The sequence below is a fragment of the Megalopta genalis genome, chromosome 16 (genome assembly GCF_051020955.1).
Source record: "Megalopta genalis isolate 19385.01 chromosome 16, iyMegGena1_principal, whole genome shotgun sequence".
Classification (NCBI taxonomy): domain Eukaryota; kingdom Metazoa; phylum Arthropoda; class Insecta; order Hymenoptera; family Halictidae; genus Megalopta; species Megalopta genalis.
Window position 1 is genome coordinate 6010694 of NC_135028.1, and position 20005 is coordinate 6030698.

The window sequence follows — 20005 nt, forward strand, 5'->3', positions numbered from 1 at the left end:
CGAAGACAATGGAGACAAGCTATACAGTGATGTGCACAATTATACAGGATGTCCCATAATTATGTTAACCCTTGGAAAGGGATGATTCCTGAGGTGATTTGAAGTAACTTTTTCCTTATTGAAAAAATGCAAACCGCTTCGTTTATATGAGTTATTAGCAAAAAAAACACTGACCAATGAGAGGCGAGTTCGACTGGCGCGAGGCGGAACTGGACGCCGTCCGCTCGTTTGCTGGCCCGCCTAACGCTAGCCGAGCTCGCCTCTGATTGGTCCCAATGTTTTTCGTGAATAACTCGTAAGCAGAGCCGCGGATTGCATTTTCGCTAAGGAAAAAGTTACTTCGAACGAACTCGGGAATTCCCCGTTTCCGGATTGCAAGACATTTCTGTGGGCCACCCTGTACATCGATACTAAATATCGACGATCACTCCGGACGTATCGTCACCGCTATTCGCAGGCGCGATATTTCACGCCGCAACAGAAAAACCTGAAAGACCGTGGGTGACAGAAAGAAACGACCTTTCGGATCAGGCTGATGGAAACGATAAAGTCGTCGAGAAGCTCACCGTTAAGATGCATTTGTGACTCGGCGAGACGTAGTCCAGTCCCCGGTGTCCTTCGCCGCTGAAGCACTTCTGTATATTGGTCATGTACTTCCGTCTGATGGCCTGTAACGAGTAGACACAGAGCGCGGAATCCGGCAGGGGTATGTTGTTGCTGAGGGACTCGCTCTTAGAGAATACCGCGAAGAGAACGTCCTCCTGCGCGGTGATCCCCAAAGCCTCTGCTAGCACGGAGCCGGCCTTGCCGACGTACGCGGCCTGCATGAGATTGTAATTGGTCCCCTCCGTTGAACAGTTGATCGGTATCTCGGTGTACGAGTAGTAGTGCTCGTCGTCGTGGCAGACCCGGACCATCTTCGACATGAATATAGGCGTCTCCGTGTCCTTCATTTGCGTGGTCAGGAAGTAGCTGAACCCGCCGCTGCTGAACCCGTAAATGTAGGTGATGCGGTAACGGTCGCGGGACAACGAGTTCACGTACATCCTGGTGCCAGTGGTGACGGCGGCCTTGGCGATGTTCAGCATCCGGTCCTTGTCGAGGGACCTGGAGCTGACCGCTGGTACCTCGGATCGGTAGGGCGAGTTCCCGGTGTACGTGACGCCCACGTACATCACCTGGGAGACCGGCGGGTTCGGCGGTCCGGGCGCGATGAACGCGACCGTCGAGGCGGTCTCGTTGTTCGCGACCACCGCCTCCTTCACTTCTTGCACGATGTCCGAGATGTTGTGGAGGTTCCGGACCCTGCAGGTGCCCTGGGACACGACGCCGCACGAGATCAGCTTGCTGGTCGTGTAGTCGATCACCAGCGCCTTGTTCACGTTGTCGACCGGCCGGGTCGGCGTCTCCCGGGGACAGTTGATCATCGAGCAAGCGGTCGAGTCGCCTTTCGGCCCTGTTATCTCCTTCACGACCAGGTTCAAGTCCGGCGATAACTGATACAGCCGGTTCACCGCGCCCACGTACAGCCGGCCGGTGTTCTTGTCCACCACTAGATGGTTCATGTGCTTCACCTCCGGGTCGTGGAACTTTTGTACTATGTCGGCCGGGGTCGAACGGACCGGCAGCCTTGGGGACAGCAGCACCAGGATCGACAGGAGCAGACGAAGTTGCCGTTCGTGCGACACCATCGATCCCATCCTCGTCGACGTCTCGCTGCCGGGGAAGACTAGCATCTTACTACTCTACTTCTTCCTACGCTACGGGACACCACCGTTTCTCGCCGCTTCCTCCTTCGCTGGCGCGCGGGGATCTTCCTGGAGGCGTCCTCCTCGAGCCTCGCCCAGACCTGCACAAACCAAGCGAAACATCGTTAGATCGTCCCGCGTGTTCTCAAATGGGGGCTAACAGTAGCGCGGGAACCTCGTTCTACTCCATTCGCGACCTACCCCGCGCCCAAACCTCCCGCGAACACGATTTAATCCTAAAACATGCTCGCAACAGCGCGCGACGTCGAGCCGAAGACGCTCGAGGATCCTCGACGCTGGTTCGATCGAACGGAGGAAACGTTCCGGAATTAAATTCGCGGACATGCTACCGCGGTTTGCTACCGTACGCGGCAAGTGTACGATTTTCGTGAATTTCTGGAAACCCTTTTTTTCGTTTTATGATTTTCAGCGACGTTGTTTGTTGTAGAGAATTACAGGGGATTTTCGTGTAGCGAACCAGGCTGGGATCTGCAAAGTGGAAGATTGAAAGAGGAACTTGGTGAACGAATTGCTTTAACCTTTTAGGCACGACGCGCCACTATAGTGGCTTGCTCTAGTAGCTCACTCGCTCATCGTTTGAACCAAATAATCGTCTTCGTATGCATTGTTTCACACTTCTTTTGTCTTCGCATCGATTTACAACAGTCTACAGGGTGTCCCAAAAATGTCTCGCAATCCGGAAATGGCGGGTTCCTCGGATCATTTGAAGCAACTTCTTCCTTTACAAAAATGTTCTCCGAGGCACCGTTAACGAGTTATTAACGAAAAACAGTGACCAATAAGAATCGAGTACGGCTGACGCGAGGCGGCCCAGCCAACCAGCGCGCGAAGCCCAGTTCCGCTCATTGGCTCGATCGCCTCGCGCCAGCTGAGCTCGCCTCTCATTGGTCACTGTTTTTCGTTAATAACTCGTTAACGGTGCCTCGGAGAACATTTTTGTAAAGGGAAAAGTTGCTTCGAATGGCCTGAGGAACCCGCCACTTTCGGATTGCGAGACATTTTTGGGACATCCTGTATATACGGACAGAATATACAGTACTCTGTACAGTACATATCAGACTCTGCCGTCCAGAGAAATAGCCTCGCGCAGAATTCAGCCGTACCTAAAAGGTTAAGTTTATGAAATTGTTCAGCTTGTCCAGGCTATCTGATTTTTGAAATTACTTTAGAGGGATGCGTTAAAGTCATCCTCCGTGCTGCCGATCCATTTTTATTTCATTGGATCGGTCGCAAAGTTGCATCGTATTTTTCTTCGGTTCGCACTCGCATTGCTGCACTTTGCAAGAGTGAAACAGATGCTCCGAATTTCATTCACACTTTCACATTTTGAACGGCAAATTAGAGACAGCGATCGTGTGGAAATTAAAGATGTTACAACATCTGGTGACAGAAATGAATTTTGAAAGTGTGTTCACACAATGCGATTAGTAATAAATTAGACTGCCAATTTTCGTGCATAACCGAAATTGTCTACATTAAATGCGAACTACGAAAATTCTGCAAATACTTATATCCTTTCCAATAATATTTGCAATCGAAAAAATTGACGCAGCAGAAAGGAGTCTTTCGTCGCTAAGAGACGAAGACTTACACGACACCGTATGCGCTGTTTGCATTAAATCGTTCGACGTGAAATGGAGCGTGGAACGGTCGGGCATTTCTCCGGGTTCGCACGTGCTGGAGGATCTAGGAAAGAAAATCGGTGTTTACGCGGTACTATGAAACGTTAATTAACACGTTAACTTTCGGAATTTCTTTCGTTATCGTTCGCGCGTATCCGCGTGGACGGAACAGTGATTTCTATGTAACAGAAGCGTTTCCCGAATAGAAAAAAAGAAAAAAAAAGAAAAGAAACCGGGATCCTTTACACGCGTCTCTAATTTCTCTGGGAGCTATCCCGCTGCACTTCGGAATTTTATGAAGTAATAAAACGAACCGTGAAACGTTCGTCTGTTGCTTCATCCTACGGTTTCGTGGGAGAGAAAGGAGAAGAAGAAAGAGCCGCCGTCGCGCCGTGCAGGTTTACGAAGTACGGAACATGGTACAGTGTTAATTTCACGCATTCTTTCCCGTTATCGTGCACACACGAAACGTACGGAGTACGCCGTGTAACGAACCGAATAAATTTCTAAGCTACGAGAACGCCGGTCAACTATATTCCTATTAGCTTCACTCATTAGCTCCAAGTTTGTTTGCCGAATTATTCAAGCGAGATTTCTCGGTATCTGAAATTGATTGACATATATTGCAGATAGTAGAGTCAGTGGATACAGTTAATTGAGACCGAGTATAATTATATGCACACGCGAATGGGCCACTTAACGATTCCGTTCCAAATAAATTTAGTGATTTCGTTTGTTCCTCGAATAGCACAGTAAACTTCGCCGTCTTTTATTAGCGATAACATAGAGTAGAGGAGCCGGTTATGCCGTGGGTACGATCAATTGCTGTGCCTTTGGTTTGTTTTTCAGGCATAATTGTTAACTTTATATTCATTGAAAACAGCGTATTAAACTTTTGTATTAAAAAATAAGCAAAATAAAGGATAAAATTATTTACGCCCGAAAGAAAAGAACGAAAGGCACGGCAAGCAGTCACCACGCAGGAACCAGTTCCACTGCCCTAAATAAAGAGAGTATGAAATGTACCTACAGTTCGACTATCAAAGAGAACTTCGTGAACGTGTCCCATTCGTCAAGTATTTTATGCGATGCGTCAAGGCAACAGCGAACAAGCAGCGACAAGTTAGGCTAAAAGCATTATCGCTTTCACGAGGAAAGGCGAATTTCTTTTTCTTTTTTTTGCGTGACCGTGCAGGTGTTTTACATTCATGGCAAACCAGTGCCGAGCCAACGACACTCTGGACACGAACCATCTTCTGCCGCCACGAAGTAATTGCCCCGATTATCTCTTCAAACCGAAGGCGAATCAAGCAATCGCACGCAAAGACCTAGCGTGAATTAGGGACGAGTACGCAAACGTGATAGCCGTGAACGGAATATTTTCTACCTAGGAATGTAATCTTCTCGCTAATTAAACGTCTTAGCCGAAGAACGATCCGAAACGATCGTTATGGCGTAACTAGCTTCCATCGAGATACTCGTGTCTGATAAATTTTAGCAGACGAATTCTTTGTGCGTCTTTAATCAGAAAATTCTTGCCGCGATTTTATCGCAAAATGGCGAAAATGAAGATCTTCATTCCCACGGAGTAGGAGAAAGTGCAAATTGTTCAGAATAGATATCGATAAAAATCGTTTTCGTTTCATAAATACATAACGATGCAAATCAAACAGCCACTGATAACAATGAAAGAAACTATCTTGTTTCGGTAATATAAATTGCAATCGTATTCTACGGCTCCAAGCGGAACCGCTATCCGGCCTGCGAGATTTAATCGAATTTCAGTACATCGTTCGTTTTGTTTCAAAGATGCTTGAATCTCGTAATTCAAGCAAACGCCTCAAACTGAAATAGAAAATGGGAGAATTTGAACAGCGCACGACTGTTAATACCTTGTCTTATAATATCGAATCAGTCTCGCGATCAACATTTTAAGCAGTAACTTGGAAACGTGAATATTTCTTTTTATTATACTACGATACCCTATACGAATTTATTGGCCACGTGCACATTACTGTGCATGACAACATCGCATTGTACGTATACATTTATTAATGGTAAACTTAATGGTTAACTTTACGAGCAATTATAAACTATAAGTAGAATTGGTGTTTTGTAGAAACTTAGAAGTTGTGTGTAATAAGCCAAAGCAAAGGGTACCAAGTTCATCAGATATTTCTATAAATATGAACGTTATTAATTTCTTCTAAATCGAAGGAAACATCTATCGAAGTGCGAATTAATTGTGCGAATTAATGCGAAGACAGGCTATTTCATAAAGAAAATACTTTACAATGCTTGATATACAGTATATGTTGTGTTCACTTTTTAGTAAAAACAAAAATATGTCCTCTTTTGACACTGACGAGTTTTTCTAACATTTTATGGTTGCGGAGCCACATATGATTTACCGCTTCCGTCATTTTTTCTTGCTGGTGCGATCCATTTCACGTATTCTGACTTCACACATGCCTCACAGATTTTCCATTGGGTTCAAATCGGATGAGTTCTCGAATCAGCTTAAACACCTTAGCCTTTTCTCTTGAAAATAATGCTGCATATATAAATTCTCCCTAATTGACGCTTGGATTGTACGCAAACATGGACAATTTGGAAAGAGGAGATACGATTATTCGAGCCTTGCGGCCCGTTTTTACAATTACCGATTGTCAACAACTATAAAAACGAGCCTCCTCTTCCAAAATTGTGCATTTTTGTGCACAATCTGAGCGTCAATTAGGGAGAATTTACTGTAGTTCGTTGCTCGACACAGAGCTGAGTCATTGGAAAATTGCTCCGTCGTTCTGATAAACATTCTTCCATTCTCGACCTAATCATTACTCCAACAACCGTTCATACTTATCACTATTCATCATCCCATCGATTGGCACCAGTGGAAAGCTAACGGAACGACGCAGCCACGCGTAAAATTGTTAAATAATCGTTGCGTTCCCGCTAATTCGCGGGATACCGTAAAACACGAATTCGCATCTTGTACCAAAGAATGATCAAGAACAAGGAAGTTCTAACCGCGGTAACTGCGAGAAAGAATCATAGAGCAAAGGTTTAAACAAACGAGAAGTCGCACTTATAATTACGTATCGCGAACAAAGCTTTCGTTGCTCCGCGTTTCGCTGCACATATTAAAGCACAGCTCGAACACGGCGTTTGGAAAAGAACGCGAAAATGTTGCTATTCTAACGAAGCTAATAAAACGGCTCGTAAACCGTGGGACCAATTAAGGGTGAAGGGTTAATACTTCCGCGAGACATAATTCATTGTTCGCTAGAACGAACGGGAGGGCAAATAAAAGAATTTCGACGTTGGGAAAGGTGATCGAACAGGAACGAAACGCAGAAGGTGCACGCGCCGGGGAAGGGACATTATCCGCCATAATTGCTGCGCCGCCATCGGAAATGCCTCGTGGTCGGGCGGCTCGCGTAGGACTTCATAAAACTCAATGAACGGGAAAGAAAAGCATGGAAGTGAGAACGAAGGGGAGGTGCCTGACAATTTATCGACCACGAGAACCGGGTATGCACCTTTGAATCGGCCCCTAACGCCCGCCCATGCTCCTCTTAACGAAATGAAGCGGCCGATTTTTGCTTGGAAACACGACAACGGGCGGAGGGTGGGGACAGAATCTGAAAGCAAAAGGGGAGGAAACGTATTCTTCGTTTCTTATCGTGACGAAGGGTAACGCGTTCGATCGCGACAAAAAAACTTTCCTTATTTTCCGACGCTCATCTTGGGGCGTCGCGTTGCGTCGGGAAGCAGAGGGAGGGAGGGCTCGACAGACGTCAATTTCAGTGGATGCGGAGCGGAGTGCTGGAAATGGGAGCTCTCCGTAATTTCGAATGATCCCCCCTCCCTCTTCGTCTTTCTAGGCGTTCCGATTATTAACACGTTCCGTGCCGAGCTTTTTTTACTCGAATCTTCACACTTTGGTATTTTACTAAAACTTGATGTATTACGTGCAATTATTAATTCTCGTACACATAACAACGTAACAAAAACTTATCAACGCCCATTCTTGCGGTGGAAATTGATTCTTCGGTTCTAAATTTCTTGGAAACAATTTGTTCAGTTCACTAAGTAAACATGCAAGCGTGTACCATGGATGGTACACGTGGCACGGAACGTGTTAAATACGCGGACTGTGACGGGTTTTGATTTCTGTGCCTCTCGCAAGGAATAGCAGGGAACAAAGGAACACCCTATACAGAGTGTCCCATTTTAAGGAACACGCTCAATTATCTGCTAAACTATAGTTCGGTTCAAAAAATGTGTCAAACGAAATTTATTCCGTTTCGTGGAGGACATCCTATGATGGTCGCAATTTTCTGGCAGGTGGACGTGCTTCCGAGATTTCAAGGTGACCTTGGTTTTTTTTAATGCAACTGTATAGGTTTTCTTACGTGAGCGGATGGTACGTTTCAAGATCAATTCATTCGTCTATAACACTTTCGTTGTTTAGGATCGTTTAAGGACATATAATGCTGTGAAAATGTTTGTTAAACGTCCTAAAAGTCTTTAGCAGGTAAACATATCGCGAAGTCGGACTGAAAAAGGTAAACTTCGAACAGCATTAAATGTTGTTACGCATTGATAAATATTTTGTGTTCTCTTTGTATGCCTCTATTTCAATTATGACAAATTTCGGACTTATTTTAAAGAGACATCGACATGTAATTTAAGCGTTTCAAGAAGTACGATTTTCAGCGTTCACCTAAGTTACCGATATCTACAAAACGCATTTTTTTAAATTTTCGATATAAGCACAATAAGTAAACACATAATCTTTTAATTTCTTTGACATTCCAGTCTATTGCAAAATTTAAAAAAAGCTGTTTCTTTACTCATTCTCTGGCAAGCTAGTCGGACTAATATCTCAAAAAAAGAGTTCAAGTCATTTAGATTAATTCTAAAAAAAATGATTACGTTTCATAGAGTGTACGAATGCTTTCGTAAATGTACACTGTACTTTGATATCGTGATATATTTTTGGATGTCGGCACTTCCAAGCAAATTGGAAGCGATGCATGCGCGGCCGACCACAAAAACTGCCATTCGAATTGCATCATTTCATAACTGCCCGAGTAACTGCGTCATTTCATAACAGCCTCCATAGCTGCGTCAAAAGATGTATGACGAGAGCACGTAAAAAGTAAGTTATCAAATTGTTGCGAAACATCGATGCTCCGTGACCCCTTCGAAATCATGCGACTCGCCGTGATCCGGAAGTTTCACTGACGATGCAGCCAGAGCATAAAATTGCGTCGCTTCGATTGCGCCACGAGGAAATATTAATTGAACGCTGATCTAATTTCTATTTCGCTATAAGCGGCCGATTCCTGTAAATAAGATTAATCCGCGTTCTCGCGTAAGCGCAGAGTGATAAAGGGGGACACGGCCTTTTAAGCAAATCCGCGGGGAAACACGCAACGATCTAGGGAGAAACGGAAATACAGAAAGAGAGAAAGAGAAAGAAATGGAGAGAATCGCGTCGGGGTATCCGACGACTCGATAACTATCGAGATCTCCAGGAACGCGCAATTCCACGTAGAAGGAAGGCGCAACGACGAAACGCATTGCTAAAGTCGTGTGCACGAAACGACTGTCTGCAACCTCCTCCATTCGCATCCGCACGGAGCTCAAAGATCAAGAGGAAAGATGGCCGCTATTGCACCGTCTTTCCACGAACAGAAGATCCCTGAACGAAACTGTACATTTTTATATTTTCTTTTCGGTCCAAATTGGTCTCGAAGATTTGTCATATTTTTAACCCGCGCGCACCCAATTCTGTTATATTCGCGTTCGCGGCGGATTAACCCATTGACTGCGCCACGCAAATTTAACGCGTTTTGCTCTGGGTGCCACGGTTTTATTTGAACGAAAACATGAAGTTTTACAAAATATAATAATATTAAGTTACCGATATAATATTGCAATTGCATTTACAGTATTTCTTTTTATTGATAATCAATATGTTCTCTACACTACATACATTTTTCATTCATCCTTTCTAATAGTTCCTAACTCAAACAGCCATTTGCAGCCAATCTAAACTCGCAGCATCCACTACGAGATACCTCGTAGCTGGCAGTTTTGGTACAGACGCTTACCACGAGATATCTCGTAGTCGGCAGACAATGGGTTAAGCCAAATATCGAATCGAACGCGAATCGGCGCGTCACGTGGTCGAAATCTGGCGACATCTCCTGCGAACGGCGATGCAGATCCGTATTTTTATAGATTGTAAAAATCAGGCGAAGGAACAAATTTGGCTTATCAGTCAGGAAACACATTATGGAGAAAATGGAGTGGCAAAATCATCGATGTTTATTAGTTCATTGACGTATTTTGTCGTTTTCTTGGCACTCGCATAAAAATGCCGATCATTATGGTACTTTCGGAAGTAACAATTTTTGTGCCATAAAGTTTTTGTGTACCATCTTTTATCACATTTTATTTGAACGGTCTTATTATTTCGAACGTGTTAATATTTTATATTTTCTTTAAAGCGTTATTTACTACTGAGCGAATATAAATATGTTCGAGTTTCTTGCGGACGATATAGCGCGAAGGGTTAAGCAATCAAGTAGACGTAGGTACAAAATAAATATGAATCTTCTTTTTGTTCTCAGAAATGTTTATTATCGAGATAGTTTTAATGATTGTAGCCACGAAGAAAATAGTATGGCAAAGGGATAATATACATGGTTTTCTACAGTCTAATCATTCGAGTCGTTTTTTAACCAGTCTCCGATAATTAGATACCTGATATTTGCACAAAATAAAAATGCTGTTCATTCTGATGTTCTTACTGTCTTGTGTTTCGTTTACTCATTTTTTGTCATTGATCGAAATTCAACAGACAGATTAAAGCAAAACTTTAATCAGTCTCCAATGCCAGAAAATTTAAGATGATGGCTGAACTGCAAATTTTATGCATTTCTGACCAAGAATGAGTAGCTGTATTGTTTAGCGCCAAGTTAAGTGCCACATAAGTCACATATGAGCGACGCTAATTCTTAACCAAGCTTCGAAATTCATTTTTATTGTAACAAATTGGACAACCCGAATGTTACTAGAACTTCTAGAATGCTAAAGAATTAAATTAATATTTTTCTATGGAATATTTTAACTTCCCAGTTTTGTGGTTTCATTAATTAAACGGCCTTAATATTGTGGGAATTGTTTGAGTCGATATCAGACAATCGACGTGCTAAATGATCCGCTAAAAAATGAACGAATCGACATATCAAGCCTGAAACGCGCAGCGCGGATCGCGGAAAATCATTGAACAAAATTCAGAAAAAAGTCGGTTTCCAGAACTCGGCCAACTGACGACACTTTTAGTACCACCGCGTATCGTGTCTTGTTCCGCGATGCGTCGTGCAGTATCTGATGAGCGCACGCATGGCCTTTCTTTCCGGATTCTCATTGTGCGGTCGCGTCGCGACGCGGCGCGGCGCGTCTCAATGTAGGTTAAAACCGTAATTAACGGTCGTCTTAATTGCCGACGGTTTACACCGTGGTATTACCGATCCGACCGAGACAGGTCGCGACAGAAGAGCAAGCGCACGGTGCGACGGGGAACCACTTCTCTCCTTTGCCACGGGAAAATCAAACGGCCGTGAAACGACACTTTAATTAGCGTGTTTACGAGCGAGCCGGCGTGGCCGGGTGGGGGGCACGACAATTTTCTGGGATTAATCGTAACGATACGCCTCCCTCGAAAACGGAAAACGCGAGAAAAAGAGAAACAAGTCTTTGACCGTTCGAAGTTGAAACGGCCGCCCGGGAAAAAACAGCCGCGGTTCCGGGTTAATTACTGTTGCTTGTTACCGAGGGAGAGAAAAATGTTGATTTTCCACAATTATTTTCGCGGCTCGACGAGAGAGAGAGGGAAAGAGAGAGAGAGAGAGAGAGAGAGAGAGAGATCGGCTCGATGGAGTTCGAGCGAACCGCGGCTACCGGACGCGAGTTTCGATCGAAGGATGCGAACTGCGGAGAGCGATTCGAACTTCGAAGCGCAAATTAGAGGGATAAGTAGGATGTAATGAATGAAACGGAAAAGCTTCGAGCAATATAAGTAGAGTTCAAGTGGCTCGTCGTGGATGTTCCCGGTGAAGAGTCCGGAGGTCTACCGCGTGTACCAAAAAGTCTGGTCTTCGGGGTGCGCATATAGCAAGCGAGAACCAATATTGAGAGAACGATAGCGCGAAGTTTTAACCCCTTAACGCGCAGAAACGTATATTAACACGGCCGTGCAAAACCGGCCAAAATGTGCAGACCCGTATATATACGGTCGGCGTCGCAACTTATGTTATGTTACCTATATTAATTGAAAAACAGTACGATGGGTACAAAATTCGATCTGCAATGCGATTCAATATTCGCTATAATTATTTATCCACTATTTTTATTGAATTTTTAGTAATTTTTGCATTTCTTTTACATATTTATTGAAATTAAGGTCCAAATATGTATTTTCCTAGATAAAAAAAATTGATCTTTTTTGGTCGGTTTTTTTTTTAATTGTGCATTAAGGGGTTAATGAAACGAAAATGAATTCGCGTGAACATTTTACCGCGGCGGGCACGTGATTTTTAACGTTTCGTGTTTGATATTGGGGAATGTGGAGTATGTTATGAGCTTTTGAATTGTAGAAAGTTTCCCCATGAACACTTGCGGCCATCAAAGGTAATTTCATCGAGAACTGAAACTGGAATGAGAAACACGTAAAATTCTCAACGATTACACACTGCTGTGAAAAACGAGTAAGCGAGATTATAAAAGAGTTGAAAGCGTCGGGGGAATTTCAAACTGTCGTTACATTCTTTCGACGATATTAACAGATTAAGTCTATTTTTCTACGAAGCTTTTATCGTTTCTTTTAATTGGCACCGACGAAAGTCCCACAACGCCAAAATGCGCGTGAAGATCATTTTACGGGAACGGTTCAATATAAACATGAAACAGAGTGCATTAGCTATTAACGCTCGAACGGCTGACATTATTGAGAAATCGGTATGCTTGAGATCATTTGTAGTTTTATTTATGAATTTTTTTCAACACATTTCTCTTCAAGTGTTATGTTCGTTCTCGTGTGATTTTATAAAAGAATATATTTATACGAATATGTTTATAATCAGTTCAATATCGATAAAGTTGTGCATCAATGATCAATTTGCACAAAAGTAAAATAACTTTCAGATGCAACACTTAAAAAAAAGGAATACAGAAGAAATAAATCGATAGTCTATATATATATGAAGAAAAATGCTTTATATATTCTAACGTTTTATTCGAATCGATTATTTTTCCGAATAAATTCCTATACGAATAAATCCTTATTCGAATAAAATCTCATTCGAGTAAATTTCTGTCTAAATAAATTTTTACTCGATTGGATATTTCATCGACTGCGTCGAATAGAATTGTGTATATTCGTTAGACTTTATCTCTTATCGAGATCACCCGAATAAAATTTTCCCCAATTCTGGTACTTGTCATAGATGAACGAAACAGAATAAATGCGTCGGACGGGCAGTACCATAAAAACTGGCTTGAAAATAAAATCATCGAATTCTAAAAACGTTTCCATCTGTTCCGATGGTTGCCCGCAGGAGTTAGCGTCGATAGTTGGCAAATACGCGGCTCGTAGAGAACGATCAAAGATACTAAATGGCAACTGGTAATTTATCTCGCAGGAGGCAATTCCCATCTGGCCCCATATCGTCAGAAAACGGGTAGACGAAACTGACGGGAGCTCCGAAAGCGGAATAATTTCTGCGTCGAGCAGCGAAAACCGCTCCCCACCATCGGACAGTAACGGCCGCGCGTTAATTTTAATTACAAAGCGCGCGGCCGCTTTAATATGCACATTTATTTTAATGGAAAAACGACGGGGCTCCCGAGCGCACGCGCGCGCGCGCGCTGCACTCGATAGCGCTTCCCTGCGTCTGCCTATATTTCATCATTTCCACGGAAACGCGGGATTTTACTTTTATTTACTTCGCTTGTTGTACTTGGCCGTGCTTTGTGCGACGTTTTTAAATGCGCGATGAATATCCCGTTCCGGCAATATTGGCTACCGTGCCGGAATACGCGTAAATTGGAGAATGTATCCCTGAGAAGCTTGAATGCCATTAACTTTACGTGTCTGGCTCTGGAACATCGCAGGACCCCATACACCTCATCGGAGATTAATTCTTTTGTTAACAGTTTCGAGCAATTAGTTCGTATTTTGCAAGCACGAAGCGTTCAACTGTGTTGCTCCGATCGATTCTTTACACGGATAAGACACTTTGAAACGTGGCAGTCGATGTAAAAAGAAAGATGTTTTTGAGTAACTTCACGATGATGGGATTATTTAATTACGCGCATTGATCTGCATTTTTAGAAACGAATGAAAGTGAATTACGATCTATTTCTGTTTCTATTAAAATGTTGTAGTTTTCTATGAAATATAACGTGGTAAAAATGAAATCGATAGACTACAGATTTGTATGCAATTTATAGTAAATCTGAATGTAAAGAATACAATAGAATGTAAAAATACCATTTTCAATGCGACGCTAAGATAACAGGAAACTATAGATTATAAATTAAGAATTAATAGAATTTTCTTTTGCATAAAAGTCTGCATTCGATCCGTGCCAATCGAAACGATCGGTTCCACATTTTTTATTTTCATAGCACTGAAAATGACAAAAAGTCTCTCATAGAAAATGAACGAATAAATCTTTTAATCGATGCGCGCACAGTGTAATCAAAATCGCAAGATGTCCAAATAAATTCAGTCCTGTAATTCTTCAAAAATCAGTACACGCCGGACGTTTCTAGCGCTGAGTAGGTTCAGCATTTAAAAAACGATAACAACCTGAAAATATTTTGTCCGCACGGGACACGAAAGCGTAGGGCTCGACTTGTCGAAATTAGCAGACAGAGATCCTCGCGATATGAGCCGTTTATTTTGAAAGTGGCATAAGACACTTTTTTTTTTTAAATGAGAAGATACCGTTCAATTGTAATTAGTGTTACCATTAACTCGATCTTTTTGAACAAGTGACTTATGCCACTTTCAAAATAAAAACGGCTCGTATATTCTCGCCCAAAGTTACAGAAGTTCGAAGCTCGCCGTCGTTCCACCAATTGTGCGGAGTGGTTGCCTTTATCCTTCCTTTCGCACAAATTAAAAAGACATTCGTGCCGACTTCTCCGTCATACGCGCAAGAAAAGCCTGTAGGCGTCGAGCGACGCCGGGAAACGCGGTCGGCCAGTCGCCGGCTTCTCAGGTTGCACGAGAACGTGGCGAACGGAAGCGCGAGTGTTCCCGGTTTCCGAAAATTCCCATAAAATCAAGGTCGATCTACGATGCCGTTAGACATTGAAACGGTGCCAACACGCTGGCAGCGACCGCGAGTTCCTTCAATTCCTCGTTACGGGGGCTCGTTGGGAGGCGGTCGCGAGGAAAAACGATCACGGCGACGGCTCGAGAATTTTAAGGGGATCGCTGCTAGCGTGGCTCGATTTAAAGAAATGGAAGTTTCGCGGGCTGGGCCGGATCGGCAGGGAGCTGAATTTAAATAGTTCGACGAACGGATAAATTACGGCGACCGAGATCGTGCGAAGAGGAAAGAAAGGAGGTAAAAGGGGAGATAGAGGAAAAGACAGAAATAGAGGGGGGAAACAGGAGACAGAGAGAGAGAGAAAGAGAGGGAGAATAAGAGTGGAAAAAATAGGGAACGGAAAGAGAGAGGGGGAGAAATAAGAGACAGAGGGAGAGAGAAAGAGAGCAAGAAGAAACGGAAGAAGCAAGAGAAAAAGAAAGAGAGAGAGGAGAAATAGGAGACAGAGAAAGAGAGAAAGAGAGCAAGAAGAAACGGAAGAAGCAAGAGAAAAAGAAAGAGAGAGAGGAGAAATAGGAGACAGGGAAAGAGAGAAAGAGAGAGAGAGAGAGAGAATAAGAGTGGAAAAAATAGGGAACGGAAAGAGAGAGAGAGAGCAAAAAGAAACGGAAGAAGCAAGAGAAAAAGAAAGAGAGAGAGGAGAAATAGGAGACAGGGAAAGAGAGAAAGAGAGAGAGAGAGAGAGAGAATAAGAGTGGAAAAAATAGGGAACGGAAAGAGAGAGAGAGAGCAAAAAGAAACGGAAGAAGCAAGAGAAAGCGAAAAAGAGAGAGGAGAAATAGGAGACAGAGAAAGAGAGAAAGAGAGAGAGAGAGAGAATAAAAATGGAAAAAATAGGGAACGGAAAGAGAGAGAGAGAGCAAAAAGAAACGGAAGAAGCAAGAGAAAGCGAAAAAGAGAGAGAGCAAAAAGAGGCGGAAGAAGCGAGAGGGAGCGAGAGAGAAAGCGGCTTTGCGAAGGAAGAACCCCGTTACAAGCTCGCGAACGGACCTTAAGGGGTAACTACGTTTTTAAGGAGCGGTTCCCGTAACGAATGCGATCGTTTGGTAAACCTGGACGCCGGACCATCCGCGTCTTCCGCGGAGAGATGGAAAAAAAGAGTACGAGGAGCGTGGGTGTGTAACGGGATAGGACCAAAAGAGGATGCATTAAGAAGCCCGTGATTCCTCGTCTCTTTCTTGCCCGCTCAGTTCCTCTCTGACGAATTAAGGAACCGAGGTTGGCGCACGGGCAGCTCGACAAAATTGAGGATCTCCGAATGCACGGCGTTCGTTAAGGCGATGAAAGAATGCTGAAACCCTTAACGTTGATTTCGGTTGAAACGGGAATCCACAAGGTTTAATGCTGCCCTAATCGAAACTAAATTCATTGAAGATCGTCCATTGAAAATCGACAACGTGATCATCGCTTTTTAATACCTCAGGTTAAAGAAATAATCTTTCGTTGCTTCGAGCTCTTCGTGCAAAATTTATTGTTCGCTAATAGACCGCGGATTTTATGGATTTGTGAGAAAAGTGTGTTGATCGAACAGAACGCGATAAGAACGTTCGGAATTTGAAGATACTGTCGAAGCGTGTTCTCGACTTCTTAAAACGACTGGGAAAACAAAATAAATAACCACGTAGCTGCTGTATCTTGGAATTAGACGGTTTTCATTTCGCATAAATAGTCGCAGTCAAATCGTTACTTGAAAGATGTACACTGTAAATAAAATGTTTGTATTCGTTAATATGTATGTCGTATACTGTATATCTATTTATTAGATTAGCATGGATCGAATCGGTTCGAGCAGGAATGTTAGACATTTCGCAAGAGAAAAAGTTCGCTTGTTTTTTCGTTGAACGTCTTTTGCAGCAGCAATGGACAACGTGATTTAGCGATGTTCAAAACATTTCAGTACGCTTTTAGTTTATCTGGAGTTCCGTATCATCATGCATACAGTACGAAATACTGAATCGAAGTGCTGTTAGATAAATATTGATACATCAAACCGAACGAGTGTAAAATGTGAACGGCGCATAATGATCAATTTGGTCCCCGAAGTTATTCCTGTTTATGTAAATGCAGATTTTCCATGCATTCTGCTAGCGCGTCGCTTTATGCATGGTATTCTGCATACAATGATCCAATGTATGTACTCGCATGCTCGTCAGAGAGAACGCGAAAGGATTGGTAAATATTGCATCCACTGTTCATCCGTATCGCGCTGAGTCGCGGGGCCGAGATAGTAAGCGTCACCGAGGATGGCACATATGTAAATCCTTGGCTCAGATCTTTCGACAACGCGGTGACGAATTATTATTTATTTGCGACCATTTCGGGCTATGTATGCACAGAAATATTATTGAGACGCGATGAAGCTTGTGTACGAGCCGTTTTCACGGACCAAAATTCACTTTTTGAAATATTTCCGATTCAAGTGTCGAAGCACTTGGTTCGGTCATAACCATTTTTATTTATAGTAAATTCACCGAATAATAATAATCTAAATAGACGTCGCACACTGAGCCTTTTATAAATAAAATCATTATAACTTTATAAAGGGAACCGCGATTTTGTACGTATACCAATATTAAAATTAAAATATCTGAGTAGTTCGATTTATCATCGTAAATATTAATCGTAAGACATTGAATTTCGAATAATTAATAGAAATTTAGACACGTGAAATACTATTTCAAACAATTATTTTCAGTATATACATCCTAAAAGAAAATAGTACTATTTCAATTAATAATTTTCTTTACCACAATACAAATAACTACTTTCGTTAAATGTACTCGTCCCTGTGGCGTCAAATAAATCTTCAAATATTATTTCATACACATAAGAGTATTTCAATAATTATTTCCAATACTTTTTCGAATATTTTTACCCAAGTCTGAGTTGAGTGCGCTCTGCGTGGATTAGGAAGGAACACCTGACCCTTTAGAAATGCACGTTTATGACATGCAGTTAGCTGTTGAGGAGGCGCGCAGAGTTCCGAAAGGCAACGATGAAATTCAGGAATTCGAGGATCAAAGAGAAACGACTTCCGCAAAAACAGCTGCAACGACTTGCGTTGTCGTGAAAGTATTAGGCTTCTGTAAACCAAGCGTCACCGTAATCTGGTTACCGTAATCTATAGTCTAAAGAGATTGAACGAATTCGAATTGCTTTACTGCTTCCATTGTAAATGGTTTAGAGGAATGTGCGCGCGACGTAACATGTAGGAAATTGTTGGTTCCTAGAAAGCCAGACAGACCTCGAAGATTTCTCGACCGAGGATGCGCTCCAATCTTTTAAGAGAGTATAAGAACGTAAACGTATTTGTGGACCGAGAGAGAGAGAGAGGAAGGAAACATGCTTTCAAATTAGCAGTATAGGTTGTTCGACATCATATAGACTTAGGCTTTATTGACCTCTAAACAATGTTCCAACATCGCTCATCGCGAGAACCCTTTATCGAAGCTTCCATCAATAGGGTAAGAAAGTATTTTCAAATTCCTCGACTGTATACGACGTTGGCATTTCCGGGAGAAATTACTGCACTTCCATGATTCTGGCTCGCGATGGAGATTTCTAGTAATTATTTTCATATTAAATATTACTGTTATTCCGTTCTTCGAAATCGGAATAAAAGACCGTTCTCCTGTCGTCAATATTTAAGCATGTTATAAAATCTAGGCACACGTTAAATATAAATAAATTCCTTTTCTCTTCTAAGAAATTACTGTTGGGTAAAATATTAGGTGAATATTAGGTCTACCGGGAAGTTCTGTCCGTTTTTCAATTGAAATAATTCAAGCAAACGCCTCAAACTGAAATAGAAAATGGGAGAATTTGAACAGCGCACGACTGTTAATACCTTGCCATATAATATCGAATCAGTCTCGCGATCAACATTTTAAGCAGTAACGTGAATATTTCTTTTTATTATACTACGATACCCTATACGAATTTATTGGCCACGTGCACATTACTGTGCACGACAACATCGCATTGTACAGATACATTTATTAATGGTAAACTTAATGGTTAACTTTATGAGCAATTATAAACTACAAGTAGAATTGGTGTTTTGTAGAAACTTAGAAGTTGTGTGTAATAAGCCAAAGCAAAGGGGGCCAAGTTCATCAGATATTTCTATAAATATGAACGTTATTAATTTCTTCTAAATCGAAGGAAACATCTATCGAAGTGCGAATTAATTGTGCGAATTAATGCGAAGACAGGCTATTTCATAAAGAAAATACTTTACAATGCTTGATGTACAGTATATGTTGTGTTCACTTTTTAGTAAAAACAAAAATATGTCCTCTTTTGACACTGACGAGTTTTTCTAACATTTTATGGTTGCGGAGCCGCATATGATTTACCGCTTCCGTCATTTTTTCTTGCTGGTGCGATCCATTTCACGTATTCTGACTTCACACATGCCTCACAGATTTTCCATTGGGTTCAAATCGGATGAGTTCTCAAATCAGATTAAACACCTTAGCCTTGTCTCTTGAAAATAATGCTGCATATATAAATCCTCCCTAATTGACGCTTGGATTGTACGCAAACATGGACAATTTGGAGAGAGGAGATACGATTATTCGAGCCTTGCGGCCCGTTTTTACAATTACCGATTGTCAACAACTATAAAAACGAGCCTCCCGTCGACAGCAATTGCAAAAAAATGGTAAGACGAGATTTAACACGTTCCGTGCCACGTGTACCATCGATGGTACACGCTTGCATGTTTACTTAGTGAACTGAACAAATTATTTCCAAGAAATTTAGAACCGAAGAATCAATTTCCACCGCAAGAATGGGCGTTGATAAGTTTTTGTTACGTTGTTATGTGTACGAGAATGAATAATTGCACGTAATACATCAAGTTTTAGTAAAATATCAAAGTGTGAAGATTCGAGTAAAAAAAGCTCGGCACGGAACGTGTTAATCCATTCAAGAATCAAATTTTCAACCGTGATTTTCGATGCTCCAAGTACAAAGACTCGACAAATCTCGCAAAAATCGCGTCCTAGGACTGTCCCAAGTAAAACGAAATTTCGCAGCATCGCGGGAATTGTCGCGTTTCTCCTTAGGTGGCGCGTTCGACAGAGATAATTACCAATATCTAACAAGATCCCAAGTATTCAACGGCTCCGCGGAGAAAAGCAGGCACACGAGCGTAATTACACTGTTATTATTTACGTTATTCCTAGTT

The 20005-nt window shown here is 42.3% G+C and overlaps 1 protein-coding gene across 4 annotated transcripts in view; it reads right to left on the minus strand.

Moving 5' to 3' along the window:
* PlexA (plexin A) overlaps nt 1–20005 on the minus strand; it is an 809381-nt gene that overhangs the window by 593279 nt on the left and 196097 nt on the right. For all 4 annotated transcript variants that reach the window (XM_076526877.1, XM_033482907.2, XM_033482918.2 and 1 more), the window contains one exon: nt 567–1849. In XM_076526877.1, coding sequence (XP_076382992.1) covers nt 567–1736 — 1170 coding nt within the window. In that variant the 5' untranslated portion in view covers nt 1737–1849. The remainder of the gene's footprint in view (nt 1–566; nt 1850–20005) is intronic.